The following is a 17,484-nucleotide window of genomic DNA, read 5'->3' as shown; positions in this document are numbered from 1 at the left end:
GCAGTGGCTTCTTCCTTGCTAAGCAGCCTTTCAGGTTATGTTGACATAGGACTTGTTTTACTGTGGATATAGATTGTTTTGTACCTGTTTCCTGCAGCATCTTTACAAGGTCCTTTGCTGTTGTTCTGGGATTGATTTGCACTTTTCGCACCAAAGTATGTTCATCTCTAGGAGACAGAACGAGTCTCCTTCCTGAGCGGTATGATGGCTGCGTGGTCCCATGGTGTTTATACTTGCGTACTATTGTTTGTACAGATGAATATGGTACCTTCAGGTGTTTGGAAATTGCTCCCAAGGATGAAGCAGACTTGTGGAGGTCTACAATTTTTTTCTGAGGTCTTGGCTGATTTCTTTTGATTTCGTACATAGTCATGAAAAGCATATCTGGACAGAGCGACACGGACACTGAAACTGACACGGACATGATGTGGACGTAGAGGGGGGGTGTCTGGATTGGATTGGGATGGGGCATCTCTGTTCTGGCTGGGAAAACATTCCAGTCACATAGCACACACACACACGCACACACAGAAAGAAAGAACCAGATCGGGCATGCTCCTAAAGGACCTTGTCTCATACACGGTTGATTTGTTGTTAGAATGTTGCAGTTTTTGTATTATTATTTAAAATGTATAACGTCAGGAAGAACCAGTTGAGTGGTTAGTGTTTACTCAGTTTATCTTACACCTGCAGAGCTACTCAGTTGAGTGAGTGTGCCAGTGCTGCGAGAAGTCACTCCTCAGTAAAAGGCACATGAAAAGGCACAACTAATGCCAAGCTTCACGTGATTGGGGATGTTTTTCAGCGGCAGGGACTTGGGCAAAAGGCCGAAACTTGAGGAAGAGACTCAATGAACAGTTGAACCTAACATCATGCCTGCAGTGCTGCCTTGACAATGGCATTTTTTTCCAGTCACAACCGGATTCACAACAGATATATATATATGGGAGGATCCCCCTTTCTCAAGCTCATGTCAAAATTCATGTGATCAGCATTTATCAGTGACCTTGACACACAAATGCTGCACAACACGTGAGCAAGGTTTAATTTGTATTTGGAGACAATTCCGTTCACAGTTTTGGGTTTGGGAAGTTCAAATGATAGAAATCTGTTAGCAGTGTTTGGAATATGCCATTGTTATCAAAAATGTATGTATATTGTATCTAATTAAAAAGTACCTTAAATATACCATTCTTATCCTTACAAATGGACAGTGTGAACAGTAAATGTTGTGTGTGTAAACTTAAGGGTAGGTTGTCACAATCCATTGTGACAGATAATAAACTTTCTGGCTGTTCTTTAAAGCTTGACTTTAGTGTATTGAGACTGTTGTTCTATTTAAGTCCACTGCAGGGCGCTCAAACACAATACCCACCCTACACGTGTGTGTGCCTGTGTGTGCGTGTGCATGCCTGTGTGTGTGTGTGTGTGTGTGTGTGTGTGTGTGTGTGTGTGTGTGTGTGTGTGTGTGTGTGTGTGTGTGTGTGTGTGTGTGTGTTTGTGTGTCTGTGTGTGTGTCTGTGTGTGTGTGTGCATGCCTGTGTGTCTGTGTGTGTGTCTGTGTGTGTGTGTGCATGCCTGTGTGTGTGTGTGTGTCTGTGTGTGTGTGTGTGTGTGTCTGTCTGTGTCTGCTATGACTGGTCTGCAAATAAGTTCAAAGATCTTAAATCACCAAATATATTATGTTTCACTGTAGATTTTATTTTTCACTGAACAGGGACAGCCAATACAACAACCCATTACCTAACTACCACACCTGCCCACAGACAATGTGTGTGTGTGTGTGTGTGTGTGTGTGTGTGTGTGTGTGTGTGTGTGTGTGTGTGTGTGTGTCTGTTATGACTGGTCTGCAAACTAGTTCAAAGATCTTAAATCACCAAATATATTATGTTCCACTGTAGATTTTATTTTTCACTGAACAGGGACAGCCCATACAACAGCCCATTACTTAACTACCACACCTGCCTACAGACATTGATTGTTAAACAGGCTGATGTGGACGCCCAGTCTCTGCTGTAGAATAGTCTCCACGGTGTCCAGGGGCATCCGCCTCACATCATACCCCCGAACCGAGGCCTTCGCCTGGGGGTCCACTGGCACAATCTCTCCACCACTATGGGGGTCATTCCGGCCCACAGCAGCATATGATGGGAAGTAGGGTCTCTGTGAGGTGGGGAGACTAGAGTTGTAGGAGGGGCAGCAGTAGGCAGACCACATGTACTCTGGCACCGCTACCCGGTTGGCCATCCAGCGCTCAGAGAGGTATGACAGCGCCCCTGTTACCACATACGCCGGCCCAATGCAGTAGTTACCAATCCGGGCCCTCACCTCAGCCTCCAGCTGAGCCCAGGGGCCAGAGTTTGAGGCTGCCCGCTGAGGGACCACGTTGGTGAGGGTAAAAGTGGCCCGGCGGTCCTCTGGGGCCTGGTGGTGCAGGCTGGGGTTGAGGTGACCCTTGGTGTATGAAGAGTTGATGTAGTCCTGGAGCACCGCCTGGCTCTCCACCACATTCTGGTCCACGGGGCCACTCCGCGGGAAACTATGCATCTCTGGACTGGCACCAGAGAACGCCAACTTAGATCACAGAGAGAGAGAGTGAACACTGAGACTATAACCGACACAGAGAGAAAGTTAGTTCAACTTACACTACCGTTCAAAAGTTTGGAGTCACTTAGAAATGTTCTTGTTTTTTAAAGAAAAGCATATTTTTTGTCCATTAAAATAACATCAAATTTATCAGAAAAACAGTGTGGACATTGTTAATGTTGTAAATGACTATTGTAGCTGAAAAAGGCAGATTTTTAATGGAATATCTACATAGGCGTACAGAGGCCCATTATCAGCAACCATCACTCCTGTGTTCCAATGGTACGTTGTGTAAGCAAATCCAAGTTGATAAGTTGTGTAAGCGAATCCAACCCACAAAACACCAGTCTCGATGTCAACAGTGGAAGAGGCGACTCCAGGATTCTTACCTGCTAGGCAGAGCTCCTCTGTCCAGTGTCTGTGTTATTTTGCCCATCTTAATCTTCTATTTTTATTGGCCAGTCTGAGATATGGATTTTTCTTTGCAACTCTGCCTAGAAGACCAGCATCCTGGAGTCGCCTCTTCACTGTTGACATTGAGACTGGTGTTTTGTGGGTACTATTTAATGAAGCTGCCAGTTGAGGACTTGTGAGGCATCTGTTTCTCAAACTAGACACTCTAATGTACTTGTCCTCTTGCTCAGTTGTGCACCGGGGCCTCCCACTCCTCTTTCTATTCTGGTTAGAGACCGTTTGCGCTGTTCTGTGAAGGGAGTAGTACACAGCGTTGTAACAAATCTTCAGTTTCTTGGCAATTTCTCGCATGGAATGGTCTTCATTTCTCCGAACAAGAATAAACTGACAAGTTTCAGAAGAAAGGTCTTTGTTTCTGGCCATTTTGAGCCTGTAATCGAACCCACAAATGCTGATGCTCCAGATACTCAACAAGTCTAAAGAAGGCCAGTTTTATTGCTTCTTTAATCAGAACAACAGTTTTTAGCTGTGCTAACATAATTGCAAAAGGGATTTCTAATGATCAATTAGCCTTTTAAAATGACCAACTTGGATTAGCTAACACAACATGCCATTGGAACACAGGAGTTATGGTTGCTGATAATGGGCCTCGGAAGTGTGCACTGTAGTGTATATGTTTACACATGTTTCCCCCCATCTTTTTACAGTGCTTATTACAGTGCGTATTACAGTGCTTATTACATTGTAATAACAAATTCTACCACTGGTATTTACTCTGAGCTGTTGGGTACAAGAAAATAAAAACATAAACAGAGCTTCCAAGCTTCAATTATGATCCAGTCTTTTTGTTCCTGGAAATCACAATTTAAAAAGGGAAACAGAAACAGAATATTTCCCAGATGACATAACTATTTCTTTGTTTTAATTGCTTTGTTTGAGAGAAGTCACGCTGCTTAACCACTTTTCTAAGGACTCCTGGCTTCACACAAACCCACATCCACACCTATACACACACACACACGCACACCATAAATAGTACTTTTTCTTGAATTGAGTGGAATAACATGGAATAGACCCTGAATTTAATGCACAGTTACACACAGAGACATACTCCTCACCTGTGGTTCATACATCCACTTGTTCCTGGGCCGTTTGCCTCCTCCAGGGGTAAGTATGTAGGCAGAGTAGAGGGTGGCACGGCGCTGGCGCTGGTACAGGCTGGCAAAGTGGTACTGGTTCCTGTAGCACTGGCAGATGGGCTGGTACCCCTCTCCCCCCATGCCTTTTGGGGGAGTCTCCATGTAGAAGAAACGGAGGCAAGGGGTGAAGTCACCCACCTCCCCCCAGACCAGACCTCCAAGACTGGCGAGAAGCATGAGCAGAGCCCCCCTACACGAGACAGGCATCCTCCTGCTGAGCACTGGACTGTGTGTGTTATAGAGAAAAGCCTGTGTATCTATCAGCCGAAACTAGTCACTGTCGTCCAATATAGTTTAGCTCAGTCCACTCCTGCCCAACTCAGTTCAGTTCAATTCTCTAAAGAGAGCCCTAATTCTTCTGTTCACTGTCTGTTGAGGCACCTGTGTAATCGATGGAGAATGGTCTTCTATCAACCTAGCTTCCAAGGTCTTTTATACCCAGTGAGTAGAAACTTAGAGGGTGACACTTCCATCTGACACCTCTCCTCCCCTTCTGTTTCCTTGAGATGCGACTGAACTTCCCCGTGCTGACCATAGTGTCTTCTGGGAAATACACAGCCCTTCTGGGACACACATGGTCACTACATGATAGAGGTTATCATAGGAACAGAAATTGAAAGAGCCTCTGCATTAAATCTACACACAGGTCACTGAAACTGAGCTGAGTGAAACTAGAGTTACTGGCACCCAAAATGTGACAGAGAGCAGGTTTCATTTGAAGATCCATAGGTATTTCCCCGTTCCCCCTTGGTGGAATGGAAAGCTGCTGACATCCTACTGATGGATATAGGTTAAGGTTCAAGTGTGTTTATGCTTTATCAGTTTCCCTTCTCCTTCCTCAAAAAGCCTTTGATCAGAGTGCTGACTCATTTACCAGCCTCAGCTTTTCAAGGCAGTGTTCTGGAACGTTTGGAACCCTCAGGACAACACCTGGGTCACAGCCTAGTCACAGACTCCTCTGACACACTCCGGGGTGAAAGTAAGCTACTACAGCCTACTGCCAAAATAAATATTAGGGGGAACGCCGTAATGGTAAAACGTGAGCCTATTACAATTACCACAAAATCCCGAAAAAAATACATACAAGCTATTAATCATGATTTATTTATTTTCAACAGTGGACGCGATTCAGCCTACGTGTAGGCCTAACAATCACACATTTTATTACAATACACGTAGGTATTTTGTAACACATTTTTCTTTCCATTCATGAAATTGCAGTTGCACAGTGCATTGTTGGGGGATGGTGGAATTCTTATGTAAGTGGACGAATGTGCGCGGGTAGTCTACAGGCGATTGCTTAACAATCAGATATTAACATGACTGGTTGTGTTTTTGCCACATTGGCATAGGCAGAGCGTCCATAAGGCTAGGTAGGACAAGATTTCCTATAGTCAATTGAATTAAAACTGCCAAAATTATATAGCCTAATTAGCTTACTCCTGTCTATACACAAAACCAGTGGAGAACATCGGCCATATCCCCAGTGAGTGTGCATATTCACTCTCTTCATCATTGGGTCAGTGACACTTTAATTTGTTTTTGGATGTCATTTTGTATTTCGCAGTGTCAGCAGAGTAGGCTACCGTATAATGTTTGTAGTAGGTTATTAAAACATATTCTGCTAATGTCTCCATTCATGTAAAATGTTGCAGATTAGCATGGAATGTGTAGATAAAAGGCCAACAAGAAATATAATATAATATAGCCTAGGTCTACTCTTCGCCCCTACGCACCGCAATGAATAGTATTTTTTGAGTGTTTGAGTTATATTAGCCTAAAAATATGACTATCCAATCTAATCATCACATTAGGCATAGTAAACTATCTTACATAAGTCTGCAAATGCGAGGATGCATGGAATGCTTTATTATAAGGGTGTCCTTTTTATGGTGAAAATTAGCTTCCCCAAACTTGAAACCCACGAGCCGCTTGTGTTAAAAGGATTTGCATGTTAACGGTGATATGACTAATCTTTATTTTGCCTAGGCTACTAGGCCCAGAGATCATTTATTAAATTAATAGGGATTCTATATAAGTAATTCTATATGATTACACTCCTAGGCTATAAAACAAATGTGTGCGCGCACTTGGGTGTCCCATACCCGTAATAAATAATATCTACTTTCACCCCTGGGAACACCTACATTACAGTTACACTACATTTAGGCAACTCCTATAGCCCAGATGCTCCATTTCAACTATCCAGTCCCTTTTAGATTTATGAACGCTTGAGGAATTTATAGAAGTAGGAGCAAGGAGCCTACATGAAACTGGGCCAGAGAGAAACCTGGTTCAGTACGCGGCTAACCGCGGGATCTATGGACTTGTAGATGCACGTCTTCACCCTCTTCGGTGAAACAGAGGAGCTCAGACACTGTCAGGTCAGACAGACCACGCCCTCTCAAATACGGAAGAGAACTTTTCCACTGCATCAACCAGCTACTTTCTGAGCTCAACCCCCTGTCCCTTCAGTGAGCAGACGGCTCGGAATGGCTACTGATGCCAGCGCGCTTAAGGAGCTACATAGCGAGCTCAGCTGTCCTGTATGCCTCGACCTCTTCCGTGAGCCGGTGATCCTCGAGTGCGGACACCACTTCTGCCATGTATGCATTACGCAGTGCTGGGAGGCCAAGTCCGACGAGCACCCGACTTGCCCGCAGTGCCGGAAGACATGCCCTCAGAAGCTGCGTCCTAACTCGCTTCTGTGTAATGTCGTGGACAGCGTGAGGAGAGCCCGATCCATGGATTTGAAACCCGGGGACACGGAGCGCGCGCAGGAGGATACAGAAGAACGACAACGGGGGGCCAGTATGCCCAGCTCCGGTTTCAGTTTCACCGGTTCTTCTCAGCGCCACGAGCCAGACCTTTGCGAGGAGCACGAGGAGAAGCTGAAGCTATACTGTGAAGATGATCAGCTCGCGATCTGCCTGGTGTGTGGGATGTCCCGAGGCCACAAGACGCACAACGTCATCCCCATCAACGAGGCGTTCGAGAACTACAAGGTAACACTTTGGAACAATATTTAGTATTTATATATCTACCTATATAGGTGTTTTGCTATAGGGTTAATAATACATCACTGTCACAGGGACCTGGCGCATTGGAATGCATCAGGTATGCTAAAACCTGCCCATAAATCTGAAACTGCAAAGTTGACAAAGTTACTATATTAAATCAGAGTTTGGACCCAAGCAAGGAGTGTTATTTAAACATTTTTTTGAAGACAATTGGGTCTTTCACATGGTTAAGTGAAATTACAGTTATTTTAATGGTCAATATCATGTTTTTCATGAAATTGGATGATATTTGAGGAAACCAGATCAAAGTATGATGACCAACGTATTAAAAGTTGCTGTTGCTTCTACATTGATCAAGTTTGATCATGAAGTTACTGGTCCCCTCCCCATGTCAAACACTTGGATTCATTATGAAGGGGACAAGGTGACATCACCTTAACTCTCAATTTAATACACCAATGGTAACATGATATTCTCTTACCTAATTTAAATAAATACTGCTTTGTAACCAACATTGGAGAAGGCATGTTTGCAGAGGGGCGTGGTTTATATAGCTAGATAGCTACTCCACTGGTGCCAAAATGTGACTGTAGGGTGTCAGCAAATATAATTGAAAGTCTACCCTATTCATCTATGGCAAAGATACTTATATGTTTCCCCTTTCATCTGTCTGGTGTTAGCTAGTTACTGGCTAGCAAGGTCTTCATCTGTCTGGTGTTAGCAAGTTACTGGCTAGCAAGGTCTTCATCTGTCTGGTGTTAGCTAGTTACTGGCTAGCCAGGTCTTCATCTGTCTGGTGTTAGCTAGTTACTGGCTAGCCAGGTCTTCATCTGTCTGGTGTTAGCTAGTTACTGGCTAGCAAGGTCTTCATCTGTCTGGTGTTAGGTAGTTACTGGCTAGCCAGGTCTTCATCTGTCTGGTGTTAGGTAGTTACTGGCTAGCAAGGTCTTCATCTGTCTGGTGTTAGCTAGTTACTGGCTAGCAAGGTCTTCATCTGTCTGGTGTTAGCTAGTTACTGGCTAGCAAGGTCTTCATCTGTCTGGTGTTAGCTAGTTACTGGCTAGCAAGGTCTTCATCTGTCTGGTGTTAGCTAGTTACTGGCTAGCCAGGTCTTCATCTGTCTGGTGTTAGCTAGTTACTGGTTAGCCAGGTCTTCATCTGTCTGGTGTTAGCTAGTTACTGGCTAGCAAGGTCTTCATCTGTCTGGTGTTAGGTAGTTACTGGCTAGCCAGGTCTTCATCTGTCTGGTGTTAGGTAGTTACTGGCTAGCCAGGTCTTCATCTGTCTGGTGTTAGGTAGTTACTGGCTAGCCAGGTCTTCATCTGTCTGGTGTTAGCTAGTTACTGGCTAGCCAGGTCTTCATCTGTCTGGTGTTAGGTAGTTACTGGCTAGCCAGGTCTTCATCTGTCTGGTGTTAGGTAGTTACTGGCTAGCCAGGTCTTCATCTGTCTGGTGTTAGGTAGTTACTGGCTAGCAAGGTCTTGAGCCAGCATGGAGCATAAGGGGGGTGGCTCATTCAAAACTTTTACGCAGTTGTCATGTCAACACATCCGTCAGTGCTGCTGTGAACCGCATCACAAGAGATGCCAAATGGGAGATGTATAAAATATATATATATATATATACACCGTACCAGTCAAAAGTTTGGACACACCTACTCATTCAAGGGATTTTCTTTCTTTTTACTATTTTCTACATTGTAGAATAATAATGAAGACGTCAACACTATCAAATAACACATATGGAATCATGTATTAACCAAAAAAGTGTTAAACAAATCTAAATATATTTGAGATTTGAGATTTTTCAAAGTAGCCATCCTTTGCCTTGATGACAGCTTTCACACTTTTTGACTGGTACTGGTTTTAATTGATGCAATGTTAATGTTGTTTGAGTTGCGTTGTGTTTCACCAAATTTGCTTGAGATGATTTTACTGCAACACTGCTCACTGCATCCAAGTTGCTTGACATAGGCGTGTCAAAGAGCTGTCAGTCAAGGCCACCTTATGAATTTAAGATCCCCGCCCACTCATCTTGTCTTTTCAAATTTCCTGGTAGTTGGCCATGAGAGAAAAAGTACTTTTCAGGATGACTGTTCAGGACCTTTAAATCAGCCACTCAGGTCAGTGTGAGTTTATACTTGGAGAGGAATTCAGCATGCCGGTGTCAGGGCTTCGTTCCCAGACATATTAAACCTGTTTTATTTGCCGTGGATGTTTGGTGACATACCTGTCACTGTTTCTACAAAATCTTTCCCGTCTAAATTCTAACTTTCTTTGGGTTCATTTGGGTAACTTGTTGAAATAGGTCCAGTTAGTTGTAAATGGATCATATGAGTTACATTAAGCTTGTTGTCAGAGAGACTACAGAGGATCCAAAACAGTACATCTTATTATTGACAAGAGAGTTAGGCCTAATTCAATCTCTGTATAACGGAAACACACCCTGTTTTATGAGTCCTATTCTCTTAATTTCACTATGTCTCTCTCTGTGTGTGTGTGTGTCTTCTGCAGGACAAGCTGTCCATAGCCCTGGAGAGAGTACAGCTCCAGACAGGACAGGCTTCTCTCCATCAGGTCCAGACCAACAATAAGATCATGCTCATCAAGGTATACTGACTGTGTGTGCGCCAGCGAGGGTATTCTGGTTTGCAGTGCCCCTAGTCCGAACCAGAATTTCTGTTGAACATGCAACATTCTCCTGCGTTGTCTCACCCAAGCACATGCAAATTAGTTTAACTATAAAGGCTCTATCAATATGATTATTTTGACAGGTGTCACATCAAATATTGGACTGTTGGGAATGTCTCATGCACAATGGTACTCAGATTATGATAGAGATTATGGGATTAGTGTTCACCCATTCTTCCTCTCAGAAACATTGCAGACACACACACATATTCTCACACACCTAATGTAAGCACACACCATGAGAGTGGCATAAAATACTGGCCTTAGTTAGCAGTGATAAGGTCAATGCTAGAATTTAGAATGGGCCCGGGACTCCCCCTCTGTATTCTAACACAGACTTCACCTCACAAGGTAAAGTCTATAAGAGTGTTGTACGTGTGTCTGAGGCAGATATGGAATGTGCAGGATGTCAGGGGGGCGGTAGAGTCCTGCCTTTAAGATGAACAGAGCACAGTCATGTGGTCCCCATTAAGGAGGAATGCCCTGTGTGTCTATGTGTCTGTTTGTCTGTCACACGCTGACAAACTTACTCTCCGGAATTCATTCGATCTTTCACTTCCCTCTGTCTCTCTGTCTCTCTGTAGGGCTCAGGAAGTAAGTAAGGACGTATGTCAACAATCTAGCTATAAAATGTGTGTGTGTGTGTGTGTGTGTGGCGGAGGTGGTTAGCTGTTCTTGTGATGTATGACCTTTGGATTATTTTCAGTAAACTGACTGAGACTTTAACGGAACACTGCGTTTCTCTCTTCCTTACATGATCAGTTATTGAAATGTTGCCACGTGTGTCTGTTTTGTGCTTCATGTTGTCTTTGTTGTGTATTGTTCTACATCATTCCTGTCTCCTCCTCTGGAAAGCCCGACATTGTAAATAGGAATTGGTTCTTAAAACCTCTCCAGGGTACGTGGGACGGTAGCGTCCCACCTGGCCAACATCCAGTGAAATTGCAGAGCGTGAAATTCAAACTACAGAATTGTACAAATTTAACATTCTTGAAAATACACATGCAATATGTCAAATTAAAACTTGACTTCTTGTTAATCCAGCCACGGTGTCAGATTTCAAAAAGGCTTTACGGCGAAAGCAAACCATGCGATTATCTGAGGACAGCACCCCATGAAACAAAAACAGACAATCATATTTCATCCCGCCAGGCTCGACACAAAACTCAGAAATAACGATGTAATTCATGCCTTACCTTTGAAGAGCTTCTTCTGGTGGCACTCCAATATGTCCCATAAACATCACAAATGGTCCTTTTGTTCGATCAATTCCGTCGTTATATCTCCAAAATGTCCATTTATTTGGCGCATTTGATCCAGAAAAACACTGGTTCCAACTCGCGCAACATGACTACAAAATACCTAATACGTTACCTGTAATCTTTGTCCAAAAATTTCAAACAACTTTCCTAATACAACTTTAGGTATTTTTTAATGTAAATAATCAATCAAATTTAAGACGGGATAAACTGCGTTCAATACAGGACGAAAACAAAGTGGAGCGAGCTTTCAGGTCATGCGCCCCAACCACAACAGTACACTAGACTCGACCCTCGTTCTGAACAGGGCTACTTCTTAATTTCTCAAAGGAAAAACATCAACCAATTTCTAAAGAATGTTGACATCCAATGGAAGCGATAGGAATTGCAAGCAAGTGCCTTAGAGATCTAGATCCCCATAGAAAACCCATTGAAAAGGGTTAACCTAGGCCCTGTAGAGGTTAACCCAGGCCCTGTAGCCCCCAGTTCCACCCCTATTCCCCAGGCGCTAACATTTGTTGACTTCTGTAACCGTAAAAGCCTTGGTTTCATGCATGTTAACATCAAAAGCCTCCTCCCTAAATTTGTTTTATTCACTGCTTTAGCACACTCCGCCAACCTTTGTGTCCTAGCTGTATCTGAATCCTGGCTTAGTAAGGCCACCAAACATTCTGAAATTTCCATCCCCAACTACAGGATTTTCCGCCAAGATAGAACTGCCAAAGTTGGGTGGAAGTTGCAATCTACTGCAGAGATCTGTCATGCTATCCAGGTCTGTGCCCAAACAGCTAGAGCCTCTACTTTTAAAAATCCACCTTTCCAGAAATGAGTCTCTCACTGTTTCCGCTTGTTATAGACCCCCCTCAGCCCCCAGCTGTGCCCTGGACACCATATGTGAATTAATTGCCCCCCATTTATCTTCAGAGATTGTACTGTTAGGTGACCTAAACTGGGACATGCTTAACACCCCGGCCATCCTACAAACTAAGCTAGATGCCCTCAATCTCCCACAAATTATCATGGAACCTACCAGGTACAACCCTAAATCCGTAAACATGGGCACCCTCATAGATATCATCCTGACCAACCTGCCCTCTAAATACAACTCTGCAGTTTTCAATAAGGATCTCAGCGATCACTGCCTCAGTGCCTGCGTCTGTAATTGGTCCGCGACCACCCCTCATCACTGTCAAACGCTACCGAAAACACTTCAGCAAGCAGGCCTTTCTAATCGACCAGGCCCGGGTATCCTGGAAGGATATTGACCTCATTCCGTCAGTAGAGGATGCCTGGTTATTCTTTAAAAGTGCCTTCCTCACCATCTTAAATAAGCATGCCCCATTCAAAGAATTTAGAACTAAGAATAGATATAGCCCTTGGTTCACTCCAGACCTGACTGCCCATGACCAGCACAAAAACATCCTGTGGCCTACTGCATTAGCATCGAATAGCCCCCGCGATGTGCAACTTTTCAGGGAAGTTAGGAACCAATATACACAGGCAGTTAGGAAAGCAAAGGCTAGCTTTTTCAAACAGAAATGTTCATCCTGTAGAACAAACTCCAAAATGTTCTGGGACACTGTACATTCCATGGAAAATAAGAGCACCTCCTCCCAGCTGCCCACTGCACTGAGGCCAGGAAACACTGTCACCACCGATAAATCCACTATAATTGAGAATTTCAATAAGCATTTTTCTATGGCTGGCCATGCTTTCCACCTGGCTACCCCTACCCCTGTCAACAGCTCTGCACCCCTCACAACAACTTTCCCAAGCCTCCACCATTTCTCCTTCACCCAAATCCAGATAGCTGATGTTCTGAAAGAGCTGCAATCTGGACCCCTACAAATCAGCTGGGCTAGACAATCTGGAGCCTCTCTTTCTAAAATGATCCGCCGCAATTGTTGCAACCCCTATTACTAGCCTGTTCAACCTCTTTCTTATTGTCTGAGATCCCTAAAGGTTGGAAAGCTGCCGCAGTCATCCCCCTCTTCAAAGGGGGAAACACGCTAGACCCAAACTGTTACAGACCTATATCAATCCTACCCTGTCTTTCTAAAATCTTTGAAAGCCAAGTTAACAAAAAGATCACAGACGATTTCGAATCTCACCGTACCTTCTCCACTATGCAATCTGGTTTCCAAGCTGGTCATGGGTGCACCTCAGCCACACTCCAGGTCCTGAACGATATCATAACCTCCATCGATAAAAGACAATACTATGTAGCAGTCTTCATCGACCTGGCCAAGGCTTTTGACTCTGTCAAAATGAGAATGATTTATTTCAGCTTTTATTTCTTTCATCACATTCCCAGTGGGTCAGAAGTTCACAAACACTCAATTGACTCAACAGCCTTGGTTTCTCAAATGACTGCCTCGCCTGGTTCACTAACTACTTCTCAGATAGAGTTCAGTGTGTCAAATCGGAGGGCCCAGACCTCTGGCAGTCTCTATGGGGGTGCCTGAGGGTTCAATTCTTGGGCAGACTCTTTTCTCTGTATATATCAATGATGTCACTCTTGCTGCTGGTGATTCTCTGATCCACCTCTACGCAGACGACACCATTGTGTATACTTCTGGCCCTTCTTTGGACACTGTGTTAACAAACCTCCAGACGAGCTTCAATGCCTTACAACTCTCCTTCCATGGCCTCCAACTGCTCTTAAATGCAAGTAAAACTAAATGCATGCTTCAACCAATCGCTGCCCACATCTGCCCGCCCGTCTAGCATCACTACTCTGGACGGTTTTGACGTAGAATATGTGGACAACTACAAATACCTAGGTGTCTGGTTAGACTGTAAACCCTTGACTTCGGCGATGTCATTTACAAAATAGCCTCCAACACTCTACTCAGCAAATTGGATGCAGTCTATCACAGTGCCATCCGTTTTGTCACCAAAGACCCGTATACTACCCACCACTGTGACCTGTATGTTCTTGTTGGCTGGCCCTCGCTTCATATTTGGCGCCAAATCCACTGGCTCCAGGTCATCTATAAGTCTTTGCTAGGTAAAGCCCCGCCTTATCTCAGCTCACTGGTCACCATAGCAGCACCCACTCGTAGCACGCGCTCCAGCAGGTATGACCAGGTTCACTGGTCATCCCCAAAGCCAACTCCTCTTTGGCCGCCTTTCCTTCCAGTTCTCTGCTGCCAATGACTGGAACGAATTGCAAAAATCACTGAAGCTGGAGTCTTATCTCCCTCACAAGCATCAGCTGTCAGAGCAGATCATTGAACCAGTACATAGTCCATCTGTAAATAGCCCACCCAACTACCTCATTTCCATACTGTTATTTATTTTTTGCTCCTTTGCACCCCAGTATCTCTGCTTGCACATTCATCTTCTGCACATCTATCACTCCAGTGTTTAATTGCTAAATTGTCATTATTTCGCCACTATGGCCTATTTATTGCCTTACCTCCCTAATCCTATTACATTTGCACACACTGTACATAGACCTTTCTGTTGTGTTATTGACTGTACGTTTGTTTATCCCATGTGTAATTCTGTGTTGTTTGTGTCACACTGCTTTGCTCTGTCTTGGCCAGGCCGCAGTTGTAAATGAGAACTTGTTCTCAACTGACCTACCTGGTTAAATAAAGGTGAAATTAAAAATGTAAAAAATAACGGTCTCTTAGATGTATTCCATACCCAGTCTGTAATATTTTTCTCTGTTTCTCCCCACATCAGGAGCGAGCTGGGGACATGGAGGTGCAGGTGAGTGCAGAGTTTGGACGTCTGAGGGAGTTCCTTCTCCAGGAGGAGGAGAGAGTGAAGGAGAGACTGCAGAGGGAGAAGGAAAAGAGGCTCAACCAATTGGATGAGGCCCTCAAACGCACCACAGAGCAAATCAGCCAATTAGAGCAAACCGCCAACCAGCTTCACATCAAACTCCGAGAGGAGGAGAACCCGGCACAACTCAGGGTGAGAGGAGAGAAAGGAAGAGGAAAGGAGAGGGGGGAAGGAGATGGGAGGAAATAGGGATTTTAGAGGAGGGAGGGAAAGGGGTTAAGGGTGGTGGTGGAAAAAGAACTAGAGGGACTGTGGGAAAGGGAAAAAGGAGGGTAGAAGGTTTCTGAATAGGAGAAGAAGAGCGTGTGCGTGTCTCGGCATGGCCTCAAATCTCTGTTTTTGTTTCTTACAGGGAATCAAAGATTTTATTGGAGGGTAAGTCATTAAATCCATGGTTGTTATTTGATGCTACAGTTCATAGAGCTCTGCAACATCCACATGACTCCACATGATTGAATTAACTTTAAAAAAGGTAACCCAATGTTCCACAGAGTTTCATTCATCTTTATTTGTTCTGTAAGGGTACTTTGTAAATTTGATAAAGACTCAGAAACAGGCCTTTCTAGGTAAATTAAACTCTGTCTCTCTCTCTCTCTCTCTCTCCGTCTCTCAGGACAGAGAGTGTGTTTGAGCGCCCCCCGGAGGTGAGTGTGGATCTGCAGGAGGGAGAGTTCCTGGGACCACTGCAATACCGCACCTGGAGGAGGATGAACTCTGGGCTTCAGCCAGGTATAACCACAGCCATATAGAGTTAGACAACACACACCGTACCCAAACCTGAACACATTGTAGACCACACCTGAACACATTGTAGACCACACCTGAACACATTGTAGACCACACCTGAACACATTGTAGACCACACCTGAATCCATTAGTCCACAGCTCTCACATGTGTGACCACATTTCACCACCGGGTCCACCTGATTGCATTCTATCAAACCTGACTGCACTTAACAGTATCCAACCACACCTATGAGCTGGCCGCATACACCAGGATTAACACTCGACCTCACACCCGATAACTCTTGTTAATATTTGAATGCCTCTGTCTCCCTAGGTGTGACAGCAGTGACTCTGGATCCAGACACAGCTTACCCCAGGCTGTGGGTGTCCCCGTGCTGCACCCAGGTCAGTGTGGGGGACATCCAGCCCAACCTGCCCAACAACCCTGAGCGCTTCACCCGCTACAACATCGTCCTGGGCAGTCAGGCCTTCACCTCAGGGCAACACTACTGGGTGGTTGAGGTGGGCACCAAGACGGCCTGGGGGCTGGGGGTGGCGACCGCTTCGGTCAACAGGAAGGACGAGATCAGCCTGTGTCCGGACGATGGCTTCTGGACCCTGGTGATGAGAGACGGGCGGGACGGGAGTGAGTACGAGGCCTGCACAAACCACGAGGAGAGCCTTCTGCACCCCCCTCGCCCCCCCAGGAGGGTAGGGGTGTACCTGGATTACAGGAGGGGTGTTGTGGCGTTTTACGACGCAGGGGATATGAGTCACCTGTTCACATTCTCCGACGCCACATTCACAGAGCCGGTGTTCCCCTACTTCAACCCCTGGCCAATCATCAACGGGAGAAACCGGGAACCTCTTATTATTGTTAGCCCAGACCCGGAGGTGTGATAGAACTGTTAAGAATTGTTATGAACTGTCTGAGAAATAGCAGAGAACTGTTAACAAATGTCAGAGAACACTGAAAACCAAATACAAGAAAGTCGAACAAGGTTAGAAAAGCTGTGAGAAACAGCATCATACTCACTAATGTACTACTGTTTTGTCATTTATGTTACCATGGATAATGTTTTGTGTTTGAAGAGAGCACATGCCAGTGGACTTTAAAGTAAGCCACATGGAAAAAATAATTGAAAAGTACCTTAAATATAACATTCTTATCCTTACAAATGGACAGTGTGAACATTAAATGACAATTTCATAGTATTATTCTATAAAGTATACATAGTAAGATGACAGTGTATTTGACATTTTAATAAAAGAGTATATACTGTACAAGGGAAAAGGTATTCTACTCATGTACTAACTGACTCCAATAGCAACATAATGAAAGCTGTGTGTGTGTGTGTGTGTGTGTGTGTGGATAACCTTCGGGGTAGGTTGTCATAATCCATTGTGACAGATAATGAACTGTCTGGCTGTTCTTTAGAGCTTGACTTTAGTGTATTGAGACTGTTGTTCTATTTCAGTCCACTGGAGGGCGCTCAAACACAATACCCAGCCTATACGTGTGTGTGTGTGTGTGTTTGGGGGTAGGGTGGAGATAGGAATGATGCGTAAAGGACCTGGGGGAAACATTGGCTGACTGTAGAATAAAAAGGTGCTGTGCTACATCCACAATGTGGTCGTTCTACAGATAGATCACACTGTTAGGTTCTAATTTTCAGAGTACAAACTCAACGGACACCATGAAAGCTTAAACCAAGTGTATTCTTCCCAGAGGGTCAACACAGCTGCATTAGACAAAAACATGGTTTCACCTGTGGTAGTAAACATACCCCACTTT

General features: G+C 44.5%; 2 protein-coding genes across 2 annotated transcripts; one reads left to right on the top strand and one right to left on the bottom strand.

The window, feature by feature from the left end:
* Positions 1-1,698: 1,698 nt before the first annotated feature.
* On the bottom strand, positions 1,699-6,130 carry LOC112220975 (endonuclease domain-containing 1 protein). Its single transcript, XM_024383002.2, has 2 exons — positions 4,119-6,130; positions 1,699-2,574 (listed from the first exon to the last, which is right to left on the bottom strand). Exons 1-2 carry the CDS (start codon positions 4,404-4,406, stop codon positions 1,966-1,968), a joined length of 897 nt encoding a protein of 298 aa, XP_024238770.1. The 5' UTR covers positions 4,407-6,130; the 3' UTR covers positions 1,699-1,965.
* Positions 6,131-6,414: 284 nt separating this feature from the next.
* LOC112220974 (zinc-binding protein A33) lies at positions 6,415-16,993 on the top strand. Its single transcript, XM_024383001.2, has 6 exons — positions 6,415-7,204; positions 9,733-9,828; positions 14,862-15,095; positions 15,316-15,338; positions 15,577-15,692; positions 16,024-16,993. The coding sequence occupies exons 1-6, from the start codon at positions 6,692-6,694 to the stop codon at positions 16,587-16,589; spliced, it is 1,548 nt and encodes a 515-aa protein (XP_024238769.1). The 5' UTR covers positions 6,415-6,691; the 3' UTR covers positions 16,590-16,993.
* The last annotated feature ends 491 nt before the right edge of the window (positions 16,994-17,484 follow it).

Source organism: Oncorhynchus tshawytscha, linkage group LG21, assembly GCF_018296145.1.
Source record: "Oncorhynchus tshawytscha isolate Ot180627B linkage group LG21, Otsh_v2.0, whole genome shotgun sequence".
NCBI classification, from domain to species: Eukaryota; Metazoa; Chordata; class Actinopteri; order Salmoniformes; family Salmonidae; genus Oncorhynchus; species Oncorhynchus tshawytscha.
Note: the sequence above shows the minus strand (reverse complement) of the source record. Positions and strands in the feature narration are given on the sequence as shown.

Excerpts from the sequence above, each read along its gene's own strand:
- LOC112220974 (XM_024383001.2), top strand. The coding sequence starts at position 6,692 with ATGGCTACTGATGCCAGCGCGCTTAAGGAGCTACATAGCGAGCTCAGC. Across the intron at positions 9,829-14,861 it reads ATAAGATCATGCTCATCAAG|GAGCGAGCTGGGGACATGGA; the intron begins GTATACTGACTG and ends TCCCCACATCAG. Across the intron at positions 15,693-16,023 it reads GAACTCTGGGCTTCAGCCAG|GTGTGACAGCAGTGACTCTG; the intron begins GTATAACCACAG and ends CTGTCTCCCTAG.
- LOC112220975 (XM_024383002.2), bottom strand. The coding sequence starts at position 4,406 with ATGCCTGTCTCGTGTAGGGGGGCTCTGCTCATGCTTCTCGCCAGTCTT. Across the intron at positions 2,575-4,118 it reads AGTGGATGTATGAACCACAG|TTGGCGTTCTCTGGTGCCAG; the intron begins GTGAGGAGTATG and ends CTGTGATCTAAG.